The sequence below is a fragment of the Lissotriton vulgaris genome, chromosome 3_1 (assembly GCF_964263255.1).
Source record: "Lissotriton vulgaris chromosome 3_1, aLisVul1.2, whole genome shotgun sequence".
Lineage (NCBI taxonomy): Eukaryota > Metazoa > Chordata > Amphibia > Caudata > Salamandridae > Lissotriton > Lissotriton vulgaris.
Genome location: NC_141689.1, coordinates 1877581893 through 1877598398, shown reverse-complemented (window position 1 = coordinate 1877598398; position 16506 = coordinate 1877581893). Strand labels below are relative to the sequence as shown.

Sequence of the window (16506 nt, the reverse complement as noted above, 5' to 3'; positions counted from 1 at the left end):
GTTTGAGGTGTGCTCACACTGTCTCCTTGTATAGCCTTTGTAATTATTGTTTCAGGAGGGGTGGCCTGTGCCCCGTGTCCTGAAATAGCGTCTTCAATAGATTTTTTTTATGGTGTAGCCAGCTTATGAGATCACATGGCTCTGTGGTTCCAACATTGGAATTGGGAATCTGATAGAGAAAACAGGGAAAAAACCTTATCTTTCAATGAGATTACTTTATTTTTTTGAAATTTTGGATTTGCAGATATTAGCAGATAGGATTCATGATTCCTCCATGATTGAAATGGTGAAGTCAAAATATATAAAAATGTTAACCAGTTAAAGACCACCTGGCTGTATTTTTTCAATTTTATAAATGCTCGTATCTCAAAAACAAATTTCCACCAAATTAACAAAAGGATGCTTTTCAGTTAAGTTCTTTCTTGCCAACTCTGCTATAAATCTATTCAGTTGGTTTGGATGTAGGGAGAAACAAAATCATATTTCATGTGCCCATAACATTTTTTCGATTGCACAGACCTTACATAAATATTGGAAGGTCAGATGCCAGCTGACTGTGCAAAGCAGTTGCAGAATTTGGGGATAATCCATACACGAGGTAAGAAATTATAGCCAAATTAAAAGATTTATTTTCATTGGAATGCCTATCTAAACCAAATCTACATTGAGACAGGGATGATGGAGCACTATACCATTATTAACAGAATTGCTCTTTAAGTTTGTACTTGTAGAATCTGGCAAAAATGATATAGCATTAGGTTGGTGGATGACAGTGATTTACGGCATGGTCCTTAGAAATGGGATTAAATTGACATAAAGCCTTGTGAAAACCATTTTGCTATGTTTTCAAGTCTGCTATGTGTCAGGCTAGCACCGTATTGATACAGGATACAACTAAGATGCAGTAGCGGCTTTTGAACTTTAAAAGTGGTACAGTGCAAATTAAAATCCCAAATTGCTGCATGTGTGCAGGTGTCGGAAGTAAGTACAACTATTTTGGGGGTGGAGGGCTTCTAGGGTTCTCCCCAAAGAGCATTTTTAATACAATTTTTTTTAAACAAATGGGGTAAAATTATACATTTTTCAGTACAATTACTTTGGTAATAAGTTGAAAATGCCATTGATATCCAAAGCATTTCAAAGAGAATTCCAAATTTGAGAAGAGAGCTTGGCCCTCCCAAGGGAGTGGGGAACAGGTAAAAGTGCTTGGTATAGTTAAAGGTTTGGGTGATGGTTATATGCACTACAGAAGCAAAGTATTGTACTGAATATGCTAGAATTCTCTTAACCTTAACGTGCAAGCATACAAGACTGACAAGCTGGAATATTAAGGATAATGGGTGCTGGTCTGATAGGGATGCTCAGTCTATTAAAGGTATTGTGAAAGACATAAATTACTTTCAGGTTGGTCAAGATTTAGGGCATAGTTAATCCATAAAATTACTGAAAATATTTACATTATGCACATAATGCAGGGAAGATGTAAGAACCAGACAAAGCTAGATCTACTCTAATGCACTCTCTCGGATCAGTCGATGGGTCCCTCTGCCAGTGTGGAGAGCGAACAACACAGCACTGACAAGCAAGCAAGAAGCTGATTAGACATAGAGATACACTGTGTAGACAGAGGTATGCACCTTGTCCAAGCAGGAACTACCACTGTAGTCAGGGTAAACTAGGTACACACTAAACAATAACCTGTGCTCACCCTCTGGTAGCTTGGCACAGAGCAGACAGGCTTATCTAAAGAGGCAATGAGTAAAGTATTTGTGCAGCACACAGACTCAGTGCCATAATGAAAACACCACAAAATATTCCATACAGGATTTGAAAAAAGACTATATTTTTATGAGTAAAACAAGACCACAGCAACAAAAATCTAAAATTAGTAGAACTGGAGTTATTAATTTTTAAACAGTAAACAGAAATGTAGTGCTTAGAGTCATAAAGCACCAACCAGGAACATCTTGTTGGTGTAGACTGGGGTAAATCCAAAGTTCAGGCCGACTGCAATTCAAGGGCGGTCAGCTACAGGACTCATGCATGCCCCACTGAGAAACCTAGTATGGAGGCGGCATCAATGTCGAAGACTTGATGCAAGGAGTCTTGGAGGTGCCGCAACGTCATCAATCCTGAGGATGGCTTCGTCAACGAACTCCTGTTCAGTGCCCGTACTGCTTTGTTGAGGAGCTGAGTAGTCCATTGTCTTCGAGCCATGCAGTCCGTGGAAGCGATATCGTCGAGTGTCAACTGCGTTGATGTTGAAGGGCAATGTGTTGGTTCCAACCTGCACAAAGTTGTCGATGCGTCACTTTTGATAGAGCAGCACAGCAGAAATCACCTTTCAAGTGCCCAGGACAGGTTTGACAACAATTATCAGGGCAGAACTCACAGATGGCAGATCCCAGGTGCTGTTGCATGGTGGAATGAAGTATTTGATGGCACTGAGACTTCGGAACAGGGGGCATACCAGGAAGTCCTTGGAGTCAATCTGAGTTGAAGTGAGATTGGCCATTCCTTGTCCTCAGCAGGGCAGAGATTAGCAGGCAGCAGAAAGCAGAAAAACTGTTCTTCCAGAGCAGGAGTCAAGCTGAGTGAAAATCATTGTAGCACAGCAGTCTTTACTCCTGGCAGAGTTCTCCACAGGTAAAGTAATGTACTGTCTTGGTAGGGTCAGGGCCCCAGTACTTACACCCAGTTGTGCCTTTGAAGTGGGGGTAACTTCAAGGATTGGACTTCAAAGAGCATACATACCATTCATTCCCATCCCTGGCTCTATACTATCAGTAGGGGGTGATTAGCCCTTGGTGTGGGAAACAGGACACTGCTTATTCAGGTGTAAGTGTTAGCTCCCCTTCTTTTCCTGCCCAGGAAGAGCTATCAGAATGCAGATGAATGCAGATAAGTGCTCTGTCCCATCTACCCTTCCAGTGTTTCTGGCTGTCTAGAAGGAATGCCCAAAGTGTAGCTGTCACCACCACCCCTGAACTGTTTTGTAGACAGGCTGCAGGCACACAGAGCTGTAAGAGCAGATAAATGTCCACTTTTTAAAAGTGGCATTTCTTAAACAGTAATGTTAAATCGAACTTTAACAGTAAGAAGGATTTATCATTACCATTCCAAAGATATTAAGTATGATGTAGCTACTCCTTTCTAATCAGGAATTACAGCTTCAAGTGTTTTAGGGAATTCACAATGCTAGCCTAGGAGAGGTGTATGCCTCACAGTAGTGAAAAGTGAATGTAGATGTTATTTAGCTGTTTGGCACTACCAGGACATGTTAGAATTACCAGTACATGTCCTACCTTTTACTGAAACAGCACTCTGCACTATGGGCTACCAAGGGTCTACCTTAGGGGTGACTTATGTGTACAAAAAGGGGAGTGTAAGGCTTGGCAAGTCGTTTTAAATGCCAAGTCGAAGTGGAAGTAAATCTGCACAGACAGGCTCTGCAGTGGCAGCCCTGAGATATGTTTAAAGGGCTACTTATGTGGGTGGCACAATCAGTGCTGCAGGCCCACTAGTAGCATTTTTTTCTTTTTTGGACAACTAAGTCAGAACATAGAAATCTTCACCACAGCTCCAACCCAATGCTATCCGGCAAAAACTCTTCCTGTTCAGCTCCTGCATCTTTGCCCCGCTGAACTTTACCTTCTCAGGACATTTTTCATAAAACATGTTCTAAATCCAAGGGTACGCACTGACTGGGCCCAATCCACTTCTTGTATCTGAACTGTGCTCTCTTGCTGTCAAGCATATTGATTTAATTTGACATAGTGTCGCACGACTAGATGTCCACGGTCGGCAGTTTCATCTTATAGGAGCTATTTTTTTCTAACAAATTTAAGAATTCATAACTCCAGTTCTACTGATTGCATTTTTATCATTGTGGTCTGAAATGATTTATTACAATTTACCCTATCTTTCTAAATTGGTTTGGTATTTTTACACATTACCTTTAAGTTAAGTCTGGCTGCTTTTTGTGTGAAGCTACCCATCGTTAATCACATGTTAATTTTGTGAATTTTTGTGGTTCACCCTAAATGGGATTGAGGCTGTTGCTTGCCCAGTGTTCACACCCCAGTCAACCAACAACTCAAGATCTCACACTTCTCATCAATTAGTAATACATTTCTATTAACATAATGTGTGAAAAGCTACAGTCACAGTGTGGTATGTGCATCAGCACAAGAGGATGTCTTGCTAACTCTATCCATCATGGTTGATAGATCACTTTATTACAATGCATTTTGGATACTGCAGAAATAGGTATCCTACCTTCAGAACCTCATTGTAAAACACAGTGGAGTCTACTCACAAAGGTAAACTTACACATAGGTAAATCTACATGTGTAAGTTTACTCTTACATTTTTTAGTAACTTTACTTCTTTTGACTATTCACCACTTACAAGTAGTTTCTCAAAATTGTAGACTTACATGTAAAAACATATCATACAACTGTAAGCTTCTTACTACCCGTAACTTTAGTGCTATTTGACATTCCACACACTTGGTGGAGACCTTTGCACTCAGACTCGATATATTTATGATAAAGTATAGGGACAGTTGAAAAAGTTAATTAAAGTATAAAAATAAATATTTAAAATAGTTGAAATTTAAATGTTAATGTAAATTCGTTTTGTATATGAATTTTTATGTAAAATATTTTTCGAAAACACTACAGGACTATTAGCTAAATGTTATAGTACAAATGCAAGTTAAGTGTATTAAATTAAATGATAACCATTTTTGTAATATTTAATTAAATAATAAAACCAATGTACAGTAAAATTAGTGTATTTATTTATTGTGTATTAATAATGACTAAAAGTTGAGTACAGAATTCATGGAAAGTGATTTATTATTTAAGTTACATTTATGTCTAAATTGAAAAAAGATTATTGAATATTTTAATAAAATATTATTGACTTTGACTAACATTTTATTTTAAAACAATAAAGTAAAATAGTTTATGCACACTAGATTACTTTATTATTATTTCATATGAGGTTTTATTTAAGGTCCATACCTCCATTATTTTGTATAGGAGGGTGTTGCGGTACCTGTGAGTGGCTTTGTTAGGTGTTGGGCTTACTCTGGTTCTCAGCAAGAGTGCCTATAGAGGTGTAATTTGTGAATATTAAGAGGCTTAGGACCAGATGTATGAAGCTCAAATGGGTTCGCAAACGCCAAAATTCGCCGAATTTCGGCGTTTGCGAACTCATTTGAGCAAAATGGTATGTATGTAGCAAATTTCAGTTCAAAATAGGGAATCGCAAATTTGCGATGCCTTATTTTGCGACTGCATTTAAGGAATCTCAAAATTTGCGATTTCTTAAATGTAATGTATGAAGCAAAAAAAATGTGCTAATTGTCCTTAAGGAATCACAAATTACCACCAACTTCAAGTTGGTGGTAATTTCCGAATTTTTTTGCATTTTTCAAAGTGCAATGTGATGCACATACATGCCCTTAGGGCATGCATGTGCACCACATGTGCACCCATGCTTATTTCAGGGGTGCAATAGGGTGTCGTTTGGACACCCCTGCATCCTTGAAATTATTCTCAATTTGCGGTTAGCAAATTGCGAATTGCAAATTGAGAATAATTTCACACTCATTCCTATGGTCCTCCTGGCCCATAGAAATGAATGGGAAATTATTCCTTAATTGTGATTAGCAATTTGCTAATCGCAATTAAGGAATTTTAAGAAATCGCTAAAAAATAGCGAATTTCTACATACATACCATTTTGCAATTCTCAAATAGCGATTCCTTAAAAATCGCTATTTGAGAATCGCAAAACTGTATCTTGATACATCTGGCCCTTAGTCTTTCATGAGTGAGGCATGTCCCTCCCTAAACCCCTCTCTAGCCTTCCCTTAACCCTTCCTTACTCCTCCATAAACTCCCTTGACTTTAGTAGTGAGTATTTCTCATTTTCAGCTATTCCCTCATGCCTCTCACATTTACCAGTAAAACGTAAGCATAGGTGCAGAGATCTCCACACATAAAAGCTAGGAGAGGAGGAAGTGGAGTCTTCCGTTCTTAGTTCTGTCAATAGCATTTTATAGTACAATAGCTGGACAGTTTTAATACTACTAAATGTACTATAAAATGCTAGGTCTCAAGGAATGCAGTGCAGAGCAAAGCCAGTTAAGATGTACCTGGACTCTGTACCCCTGACAGGTAGCGTGTCTGTTTTAGGGCTGATGTAAACTAGGGCAGAACGGGTGATCTTTATTTTCTTTAACACACAATCCTTGGGTTAAGCCTTGGGTTTGTTGAGTGCTAACCTGGAGGAAAGCACCTCAACCGAAAAAAGAAATGATGTTTTTCTTCTGAGAATAGTGTGCACATGGGGGGTTTTCTTAATCCTGTCAGACAAATTAGAAGTAAAATATGTTTTGTACAGTGCCTTACATAAATGTGTTAATTTTGTTAAGATTCACTTCCTTTTTTATATTTTTGTAAAAAAACTTTGAAGATTTATTCAATCTTTAGAAACTTTCAATGCCTGCAATGTAGGTTAATTCTGTGGGCCATATTTTGATGTAAACATAATACCTAATGACAATAGTAAACTAAGCCATCTATGGCAAAAAAAAAATAACTTTTTCAATGGCAAAAATGAAACAAATATTGTAAAAAACACATTTACAGAAGTTTCTATCAAGCAATAAATGATATATTTTTCAGTTTAGTCTGCATTTTACCTTTTGAAAGGCCAAACTCAGGTTGCATAATGCATAGAGTTTCTATATGTTTTAAGAAAGGAGACATGGTTACAATGATCCCTCACTTTTCGGAACCATACTTCTGCATGTAATTTACACATAGCCCACCACAACAAAACCACAGATGTTCTGAAAATTATACAGTGAAGTCATATCTTCCTCCAATCTCCAGCAGTTTCTCCAAATACCTTATTTAGGCAAAGATTGTAGACATATTTAGTTTCACTCTGTTCAACTTAAGACACCAGAGGCCCCAGTGGTGCTGCTACGTTAATGCTGCACTTTGATAATGTCTCATACTACCTCACTCTGCTCCTGTGGCCAGACCTCCAGATGTGCTCATAAACATCAACAGCATAATTGTTTACATTTCCTGGTTTCCTGCCAACCGAGGAAGCAGATCTATAAAATGCAGATCTGTGAAATGACACAATATTGCACGTGCAAATTAACTGAAAAAAACATTGATGTTGACATTAGTGGTGTGCACCCTGCTGCAGTCAGGTATGTGTGAAGCCTGTCAGAATTGCAGGCTGAGGCTGTGAATTAGTAAGTCCATCAATGACAGCTGGGGCATGCGTTGTCAAGCAATACGTGTAATAAATATGCGTCCTTTTGTGTTGGTCATCCGTCCTGCTCCCCGCTGCTATGTACCCGCTGCATGTTAGGCGCTTGAGTGAAGGCGAATGTTGGAGCGAGATTGCAAGTGTTTGGGTGAATGTGGGAGGAAATGATGTTTGGTGGAGGGAACATCGGCGGCCGGTGAAGCTTTGTTTGTTAATCTTAAATAAACTCACAAGGGCCTCCTACTGACATCTGTACATGACCCTTGCCCGGATTGAGGGTGAAAGGCTGATGTGCAATTGTGTTTCACATGCACACTGCCTCACAGCAGCACTCGGCACCCCCACACCCACTGACCACCCCGCAACCTCAGCATCATCCTCAGCTCCCCGCGCTCGAACTGCCAAATCAATGCCTCATCATCCTCCTGCTTCCACACACACCACCTGCTTTGAAAGATCTTCAAATGGATCCCCACTGAGTCCATGAGAATGGTCACCCAAGTGCTCGTTAACAGTAAGCTTGACTACAGCAACACACTCTACACCAGCATGACCCAAAAACGGCAAAAGAAATTGCAGTGCTTCCAAAAAACACCTCCGCCAGATGTAACCTGGACATCTTCTGCTGAAACCACATCTCCAGTCACCTAAGAGACCTTCACTGGCTTCCGGTCAACAAACAAATCATCTTCAAGCTCCTCACACCCGCCTACCGGCCCCGCTCCTACAGACTGGCCAGACAACTCTGCTATACCCATCTGGCCTCGTCCATCCGCCCACAGATCCAAAAAACATAGGCTGGAGGAAGATCCTTCCCCCACCTCACTGCAAAGACCTGGAACTCCCTACCTCCACACCTCAGGCAATCACTGTCACTACCTCAGTTCAGGAAGGACCCCATGACCTGGCTCTTCGACTAAACTACCAATCATTCCCCCAACACCTTGGGATCCTTACATGTGAGGAGTCACACATTATAAGAACCCTGATTAATTGCACCTTATCTTTTCACTGTGTGAATGGAAAAGATAAAGGCTCATGCAAAAGGGAGGGCATAGCCCCGATGCCCATAACAACCTGCAGCTGCAAAGTATTAAAATGGAATTACCTGCTAAATTGAGCCTGCCTTTTAATCTAATTTCAGATAAATCCTTCAGTGGTAATGAATGACAGCATACCTTGGCCAAAGTTTTAGCATAAACAGGTTTAAGGTGTGATCCAGGGGTCACAAACCAATAAAGATTACAACATGCATGTGTGCTTGCACTGTACTCACATGTCCATTTTGGAATATCTCCCGTACAGAGTCCAATTCCCACAGTATTTGCTTGAACCATAATTCGTATGCTGCAACAATAAAATAGTTTAAATGTGAGTTAATCAGTTAAACATGAAAGCATACAGCATTTAGCATTTGCAATAAATCTGCTGAATTTCATAGACTTAAAAACACTGCAGTTATTTATTTCTGACATGAACGCGCTAATACAGTATATGACAGTGTGTAATGTATAGAATAATAGTGATATTTTCATGGCCTCAATTCATAAACTGTAGTTTGTATTCCATAAGCAGTTGTACTATATGCAACTGCCTCCTCTATCTTCTCTGTGCAGAAATCTCTACCGTGGTGGCAGAGATTTCAACTCACATAATCCACACATGTAAGTACATTACTTTGTAGCAAATGTGGGCAGGATTTTCATGGAAAACAAAAGTATTACCCCACAGACAATATTGTTAACTTAATGTCCCCACTGTGTAGTTATACTTTGGATCCAAGGCCCAATTACGACTTTGGCAGTATGACTGACGGACTGCTATTGAGGCTGTCGGGAGTACGCCACCAAGCTGGTGGCATCCCGACCAATTATGAGTTGACCACTGGGCTGGTAGTGTTGCGGCAGCTTTACCACCATGGGGAATGCTTTGGCTTGAAAGCCTGCAGTATGTTCCACAGCAGTTACACCGCCACTTGCACATCGGTGCACTGTGGCCATGTACCATGTTGTGCATGGCATACAGTGCATGCACGACGGTGCAAGAAGAGGTGGTACAACATGTGCCCCGATAGACACCAATGGGCTACAATGCCCTGTGTCCCGTTTGGGGCCCCTTCCCTGCCTTTCCGTAGACTTTTTTCATGGTGGGGTCCCTACTATAAAAAGGTCGGGGTAAAGCAGGTCATTATCGGCACGGTGGTGTCGGCATCAGCACTGCTGTCAGAGACTGCTGCTTTCCCCATCGCTGCCCCTTTGGGATCCAGGATACTAAAAGTTGTGGCAGTCTTGCGTTAGGCTTGAGGTGGTTCAACTGCCAACCTTGTAATCGGGATGTCAGAGCGCCGAGGAGGCTGCACTATTGGGACCACTGTACTCGTAATCAGGCCTTTAGGTACCAAAGGAAAAGCATGTTTTAGTTTGCTAATAATTTGGGCGGCATTTGATAAATCTTTACAAAACTTTCTAAAAAAACAATTAATTCACCTTAGTTTCCTGCCTGAAAGTTTTGGGGTGATCCATCAAGAGTCTAACAAAAGAAGGGGGGTCCCAAAACACAATTTCCACATGCACTTTCCATGGATATTTTTGCATTACTGAAGAGCAAATGGCTGAACTGAATTGTACCAAATGTTCAGAGAAATAGATCTTTACTCTGAAAGCATGCGTCATTTGGTGTGATCCGTTCAGTAGTTAACAAAAAAGGAAGGTTTAAAATGTATGTATATTTGATGTCACTGTATATCCCATTAAGATTTATGGATCTGCAACTCAAACTATGTGATCTGATTAGCTCGCCCAACCTGTAGAAAAGTCGCAGCCATCTTTTTCAGACTCAGTCCTGTGTACTATGACAACAAATTGTATGAGGGGAAAATGTAGGGGTATCCTGCCACCTTGGGCCTTGTGGGGATCCCTGGGATCAAAGTAAAATTTGTGGAATCACCAAGATGCCCAGAAAGGACCCCATGAAAATTAAGGGGTTTCAACTGATTCATGACATCATGAAATAAAAGGAGAGATCGAGGCTTTGGGGCATTGCTCAGCCATGTGGGTTGACCACCCATGGGGGATAGCTTGCATTGCCTTGCCACAGGTCAATGTCCATACACTTGGTTGGTATAATATAGTATGGGATCTGATCTCCAGTAAGGAGCCGGACCTATGCTTCTCGGCCATTGAAAATTGGTGGTGGGATAGCGATAGTACACAAGGAGGAAATCAATGTGAATATTCTGGAGGAAATGTGCACCCCTGAACTTGAACTTATGATTTTTAATCTTAACTATTCCACTAAAGCTAGCAGGAAAGGAGCTTTAGTATACAGACCCCCAGGCCCATGTAAAAACATCTCCATGACATTAATGGAAGCTCTGGCACCTCATGTAAGCGATACCTCAGACTTTCTCCTCTTAGGAGACTTCAACATTCATAGTGAGGTCGAGAACAACTCCGAAGTCAACACCTTTATTAGTGATTTAGGCTCTTTGGGCTTAAAGCAGGTCAACATCGGGCCTACCCACATGGCAGGCCATACCCTGGACCTTATTCTTACTAATTCCTTATCTATCGAATGCTCCCTCCCCTACCATGTAGACTGGACAGATCATTATGTTCTGGAATTCTGTACCCCCCTTCCCACCCCTCACGCCAAAAAACCCCACACCCTACCCTGTAAAAGAAGACCCTGGCACAGATTAACCCATGAAATGTTCTGTAAAATATTTGGAAAGCCGACTATGAGCAGGAATGACAATATAGACAAAGTCTTACATGAATACGAAGAAATGCTGTCATATACAATTGACAAGACTATCCCATTAAGAATTTTTAAACCTAAACCCGCCCCTAAACAAGAGATATGGTTCTCAGAAAATCTCAGACTATCCAAACAGGCCACACGGAGGTTAGAAAAGAAATGGAGGATCTCCCGCCTAGACAACGATAAACATACCTACAAAGAGTCTTTGAAGGCATATCACAAGGAGATTAGATCAGCACGAAAAAGCCACATAGCCTCACAGCTTCTGGCGGCTGGCAATAACTCCAAGACCTTGTATCAGATATTACTGACCTTCACTAAACCCACTGCTTGTGAAAGTCCAGAAGTGGCGTCGCAACATCTGTGCGACAGTATCTCCCACTTCTTTACAAATAAAATCGACGCCATATATGCCAAAATCCTTCTTTCCAACGTGCCATACAGTGCTACTAATGACCTCACAACTAACTCTGTTCGTCCCCTCCTTCCTGAAAACTCCCTTTCTGCATTTCCCCCTATCCAGATTGAGGAGGTACAAGCACTCATGTCGCAGATAAAGAGTGGCTCCCCCTCAGACATCATTCCAGCACGTATCATGCCCACTCTAGCTAAAGCCCTAGGACCCACCATCCAGGGACTAATAAATCTCTCACTTAGCACGGGCAGGTCCCACTTGGATGGAAAAAGGCACTGGTCAAACCTCTCAGGAAGAATACCACCATTCCCTGGAGTGAGCTTAACAATCTGAGACCAATATCCCTACTCCCCTTCTTGGGCAAAATCATAGAGAAACATGTGAATAAACATCTGTCAAGATACATTGAGTCGGTAGGAGTGCTGGATCCATCACAGTCGGGCTTCAGGCCCAGGCACAGTACAGAGACCGCTCTTATGTCAGTCGCAGACGATCTGCGTATGTACCAGGATGGGGGGTTTTCCGTCATCCTGGTGCTATTAGATCTGTCTGCGGCGTTTGACACCGTATCTCACTCTATTCTCATGTCCAGGCTGGAGAACATCGGCCTAAAGGAGGATGCCCTCGAATGGGTAAGAAGTTTCCTAACTAATCGGACCCAACAAGTAACCATGGGCAATTTTCGGTCAGAGGAAGTTGAGATCACTAAAGGGGTGCCACAGGGCTCATGTTTGAGCCCAACTCTCTTCAACATATATGTGGCACCCCTGGCAAACATCTTGAGAGCATATGGATTTGTTCCAATATCCTATGCGGATGACACTCAACTCCTCTTTCCCTTCAAAACCTTGACACCCGAAGTTAGGAACTCCTTCTCCCTCGGAATGAAAGCGGTAGCACACTGGATGTCTTCCAACTACTTGCAATGCAATGTTGGAAAGACTGAAGTCATGTTGTTTGGGGGGGCAAGACAACTTTGGTCTCCGGACTGGTGGCCACAAGACCTTGGCCCAGTACCGGAGCCTAAACCATCTGTAAAAAATCTGGGGGTCCGGCTGGACCAGGAACTCTCCCTCAAGCAACATGCCAACCAGGTGGTGGGATCCTGCTTCCACGTAATCGGTATGCTACGTAAGATCTTCCCCCTCCTGCCAGACGACAGCAGAAGAACTTTGGTACAGGCATTAGTCATGAGTCGTTTAGACTACTGCAACGCCCTGTTTCTGGCTGCCAATGAGGGAGTCATGGCAAGACTACAGGTGGTCCAGAACACGGCTGCCCGTCTGGTCTTAAACGCACCCCCCCGCTCACCTTCCAAACCCCTTCTAGAAAAGCTTCATTGGCTGCCTATCAGACAAAGGGCTAAATTCAAGGTAGGCTGTACCATACACAAGAGTCTCAACGGTATGGGCCCGGCATACCTGGCCACCAAATTTGTCCCTTACAAACCCCCACGCCCACTTCGTTCTAGCGAACAAGGCCTTCTAGTAGTGCCCAGAGCAAGAAAGGCAAGGCAGGGCAGCAAAGCTCTCTCTATAGCTGGACCGTCTCTTTGGAATAGCCTTCCCATCACCTTAAGGCTTTGCACAGAATATCTTCCATTTAGGAAAATGCTAAAGACCTTTCTCTTCAGCCAATAGACAGCATACGTGCTCCCGTTCCAAATGTGGCAGATGTCAAAAGCGCGGAGATGCTCCCTAGGGAGTCGAGACCAGCGCTATACAAGCCAGTAAAATAAAATAAATAAAAAATAATAAGTTATGGTTATAATATATTACTTTACATTACAAAAAACATAGAAATTCACCGACAAAATCAAGGGTTAGAGTGACCTTATTCATAGGTATGCCAATAATATCTTACGCTACATAAAAACCTTACCAATTCACTGAAAAAACAAATGTTAAAGTAACATTATAATTAGGTGAAAATGGCACTTAAAACAAAATGTTTTGAACTAAAAATAACACTGAAATTTACCAGTTTACTGAATCTCTCCTGATATGTTGTATGACCTCACAAATAACACCACTGATGATCTCTGAAATGACATAATTGATGGCAAAATTGAGCATAGTGGTTTCTTTTTTTATTGTGTTGATAGTGACCAAGTGGGAGAGGTATGGCGCAGCTGCCAGAGAGGCTGATTCCGGAGCACGGGCTCACAGTTCGATCCCTGACGGTAGCTCAGCTCAGCATCATGTAAATCACTGAATCTCCCTGATGCCCCCCATCACCTTGAAACCTTAAGGGGTGATATGTTTGCGCTTTACAAATATAGGCTATTATTAATATCATTGGGCCCCCTCCAAGGGCTTGTTATGCCTTGGGGACCACCACCTCCCCAGTGCTCACATTAAAAATAAACAGGGGGCTTTCTGGAGCCCCCCATGGACCACCATCTCCGAGGGCAATCAATAAAATATAGCTCCTTGGGGACCACCACCTCCCCAGGCAGTCAGGGAAGACTGGGTCACGAGCCCCCCCCCCTTCCCGGGCCAAAAACAGTCCCTGGGACCACCATCTCCCGGGGTTGGCCCATGCAGATCAAAAGAGGGGGATCCTGCACCCCCCATCCTGGAGCCATATATAGTCCTGAGGACAGCCACCCTCCCTGGCCGACTCTTGTTATATCCGGGGGTGCCCACCCCTGGGACATAACTGTTTGATTTTGCTTTGCAAGAGCCGACAGCCCCTGCCAAGCAAAAGCAAAAACTCCACTTCTAACAAGTGGGAGTCATCACAGTGCTCAGAGCCATTCACACACCCATTTGCTCATAGGCACAGCCACTCACACTACCACTCACTTACCCAAATACCTAGTGACATAGCCACCCACTCACTCATGCTGCCCTTTTTTCACCAAAACAGCTACTCCAACTCCCACTTATTCACCCATGCAGCCATGGACACACCCAGTCACTCTTCCATACAGTCTCTCAAAAAAGCCACTCACACAACTACTTACATACCCATTCACACATCCATACAAGCACTCACATATCTACTCATTCAACCTTACAACCACTCATCCAGTCACTATCCAAAACAGCCACTTATACACACATGCTCAGTTAACTAAACATCAACTCAAACTGCCACTACCTCACCCATATATCCACTTACACACTCAGCCACTCACACAGCCACCCAGACACCCATACAGCCACTCATACATCCACTCACCCACCCACATAGCTACTGACACAGCCATTCACTCTCCAATACAGCTACTCACACACCCCCTTCTTCCGCCCTACATCTACTAAAACAACCATCCACACATGGATACACATAGTCTCACAGCCACTCACATAATATATGTAAGAAATAGTATCACTCATTAGTAGTACACAAATGTAACTTTTATGGTACCTAAATATATATGTCTAACACTCAGAAACGTTTAAAATTATCACTAGTATTATTTCACTCACAGAAATCTGTTGTAGGAGGCACCATTCCTTGTATAAGGGGGTGGAGAGATGCAAGTCTACACCTATGTGTAAATCTCCACTCTGAAATGAATGAATACAGATTTGTAAATATACACATCTTTTTATCAATGTGAATTTGGTCTTCGAACTACCAAATAGAGAACATATTTACTTAATTATAGGCAGCATATGCTTCATGCTGTTCACTGATCGTTTTCTACAGATTTCTTTAGACAGTTATATAAAAGAGAAGGGACCTATTATGTGAAAAGATACATTTTACTTTGCGTACAGAAAATATGGAGAGATAGATGGAACGAAGAGGGGAGAGTAGGCTCCAGGCTTTGGCCGTCAGATAGCAAAAAGATCGACACTCTAATCTTGCATGTTTGATATGCAGAAAGCATAGGAGGTTGGTCAATACTGAACACAAGAGTCTGGTAGGATAGTAATGTGTAACATGTTGCTGCTTGTGCATTTTCACTGGCCCAAGGAAAAGTAACACAGAGTCAATTAAACAGATGCGATTTCTCATTTGGTATCCAATGGAAAAACTGTATTCAAATGAGAATAGCACAATGTTTTTTAAGACAAGAGCAAAGTGTACATCTAAATGGATGATTTGAAGACTTTGGAAAATTGGGGGTATTAGTTGTGAGGTGGTGAATTCCTATTTGAAGTAATAATCACAGTCCTTCTTGGGGTGAACCCTTAAAGTTACTGAATTAACCTGGACTCAACCTTTGGTAGCTATGGCAAAGAGCAGATAGCCTTAACATAAAGGCAATGTGTCAAGTATTTATGCAGTACCCAAACAATAGCAAAGTTGAAACAGAACACAATAAAAATCTAAAACCAATTTAGAAAAATATTTTAATGATTCAAATGACAAAGATCCATTAAGGAACAATCTGAATTATGAATTTTCACATTTTGAATATGAAAATAGCTCCAAAAAGTGTTATGCACAAACCACTGTCACCTGGTTCCACTTAACTGGTGTCTAGGCGCAAGTTAAGTATAAATGCGATAGAGCGTGCGTTAGATACAGAAATCAGGTTCGACCCATTCAGAAGTTTTGCCTCCAGACTTTGCCTCTGAAGTATTAGTCAAAAATCCTCAGCAAGGCAGGCAGCAGCCTGTAGCCAAAGAAGGCTCCATGCCAATGGATAGCCGCTGTACAGGGCCTCAGTGAAGCTGTTGAATTTTGGCGTGAAGGCTCAGAGTGGGAGAAATTAAAATTTTGTGCCCAGAGAAGATTCCTCACCATCCAGGTACTTTTCATGCCTACAGCCTGTGAAGATTTCCACCTTTGAACTCAGTCACTTTTTTGAAGCTTGGATTCTTCCAGCAGGGGAAATATGCAGGTTGTAGCTGATGAGAGCTACATGAATCGGGTTACCTTCTCTGCGAGGTCCAACTGAATTGGATTTGCTGCTGTTGAAAAGCTCTAAGCATGAGCAACCTGAATCTTTGGTATAGTGGCAACACACCTTTGTCAGATCAGCTTGACAGGATGGTCCCAGTACTCCAAAGTTCTTTAAAGCCAATAAATTGCTAAGTCTCAGGTTGCAAGAAAAGTTAGGAA

At 41.9% G+C, this 16506-nt stretch overlaps 1 protein-coding gene across 1 annotated transcript in view; it reads right to left on the bottom strand.

The window, feature by feature from the left end:
* TDO2 (tryptophan 2,3-dioxygenase) overlaps window positions 1-16506 on the bottom strand; it is a 191029-nt gene that overhangs the window by 105692 nt on the left and 68831 nt on the right. Inside the window, exon 4 of the mRNA XM_086962340.1 lies at window positions 8581-8651. Coding sequence (XP_086818466.1) covers window positions 8581-8651 — 71 coding nt within the window. The remainder of the gene's footprint in view (window positions 1-8580; window positions 8652-16506) is intronic.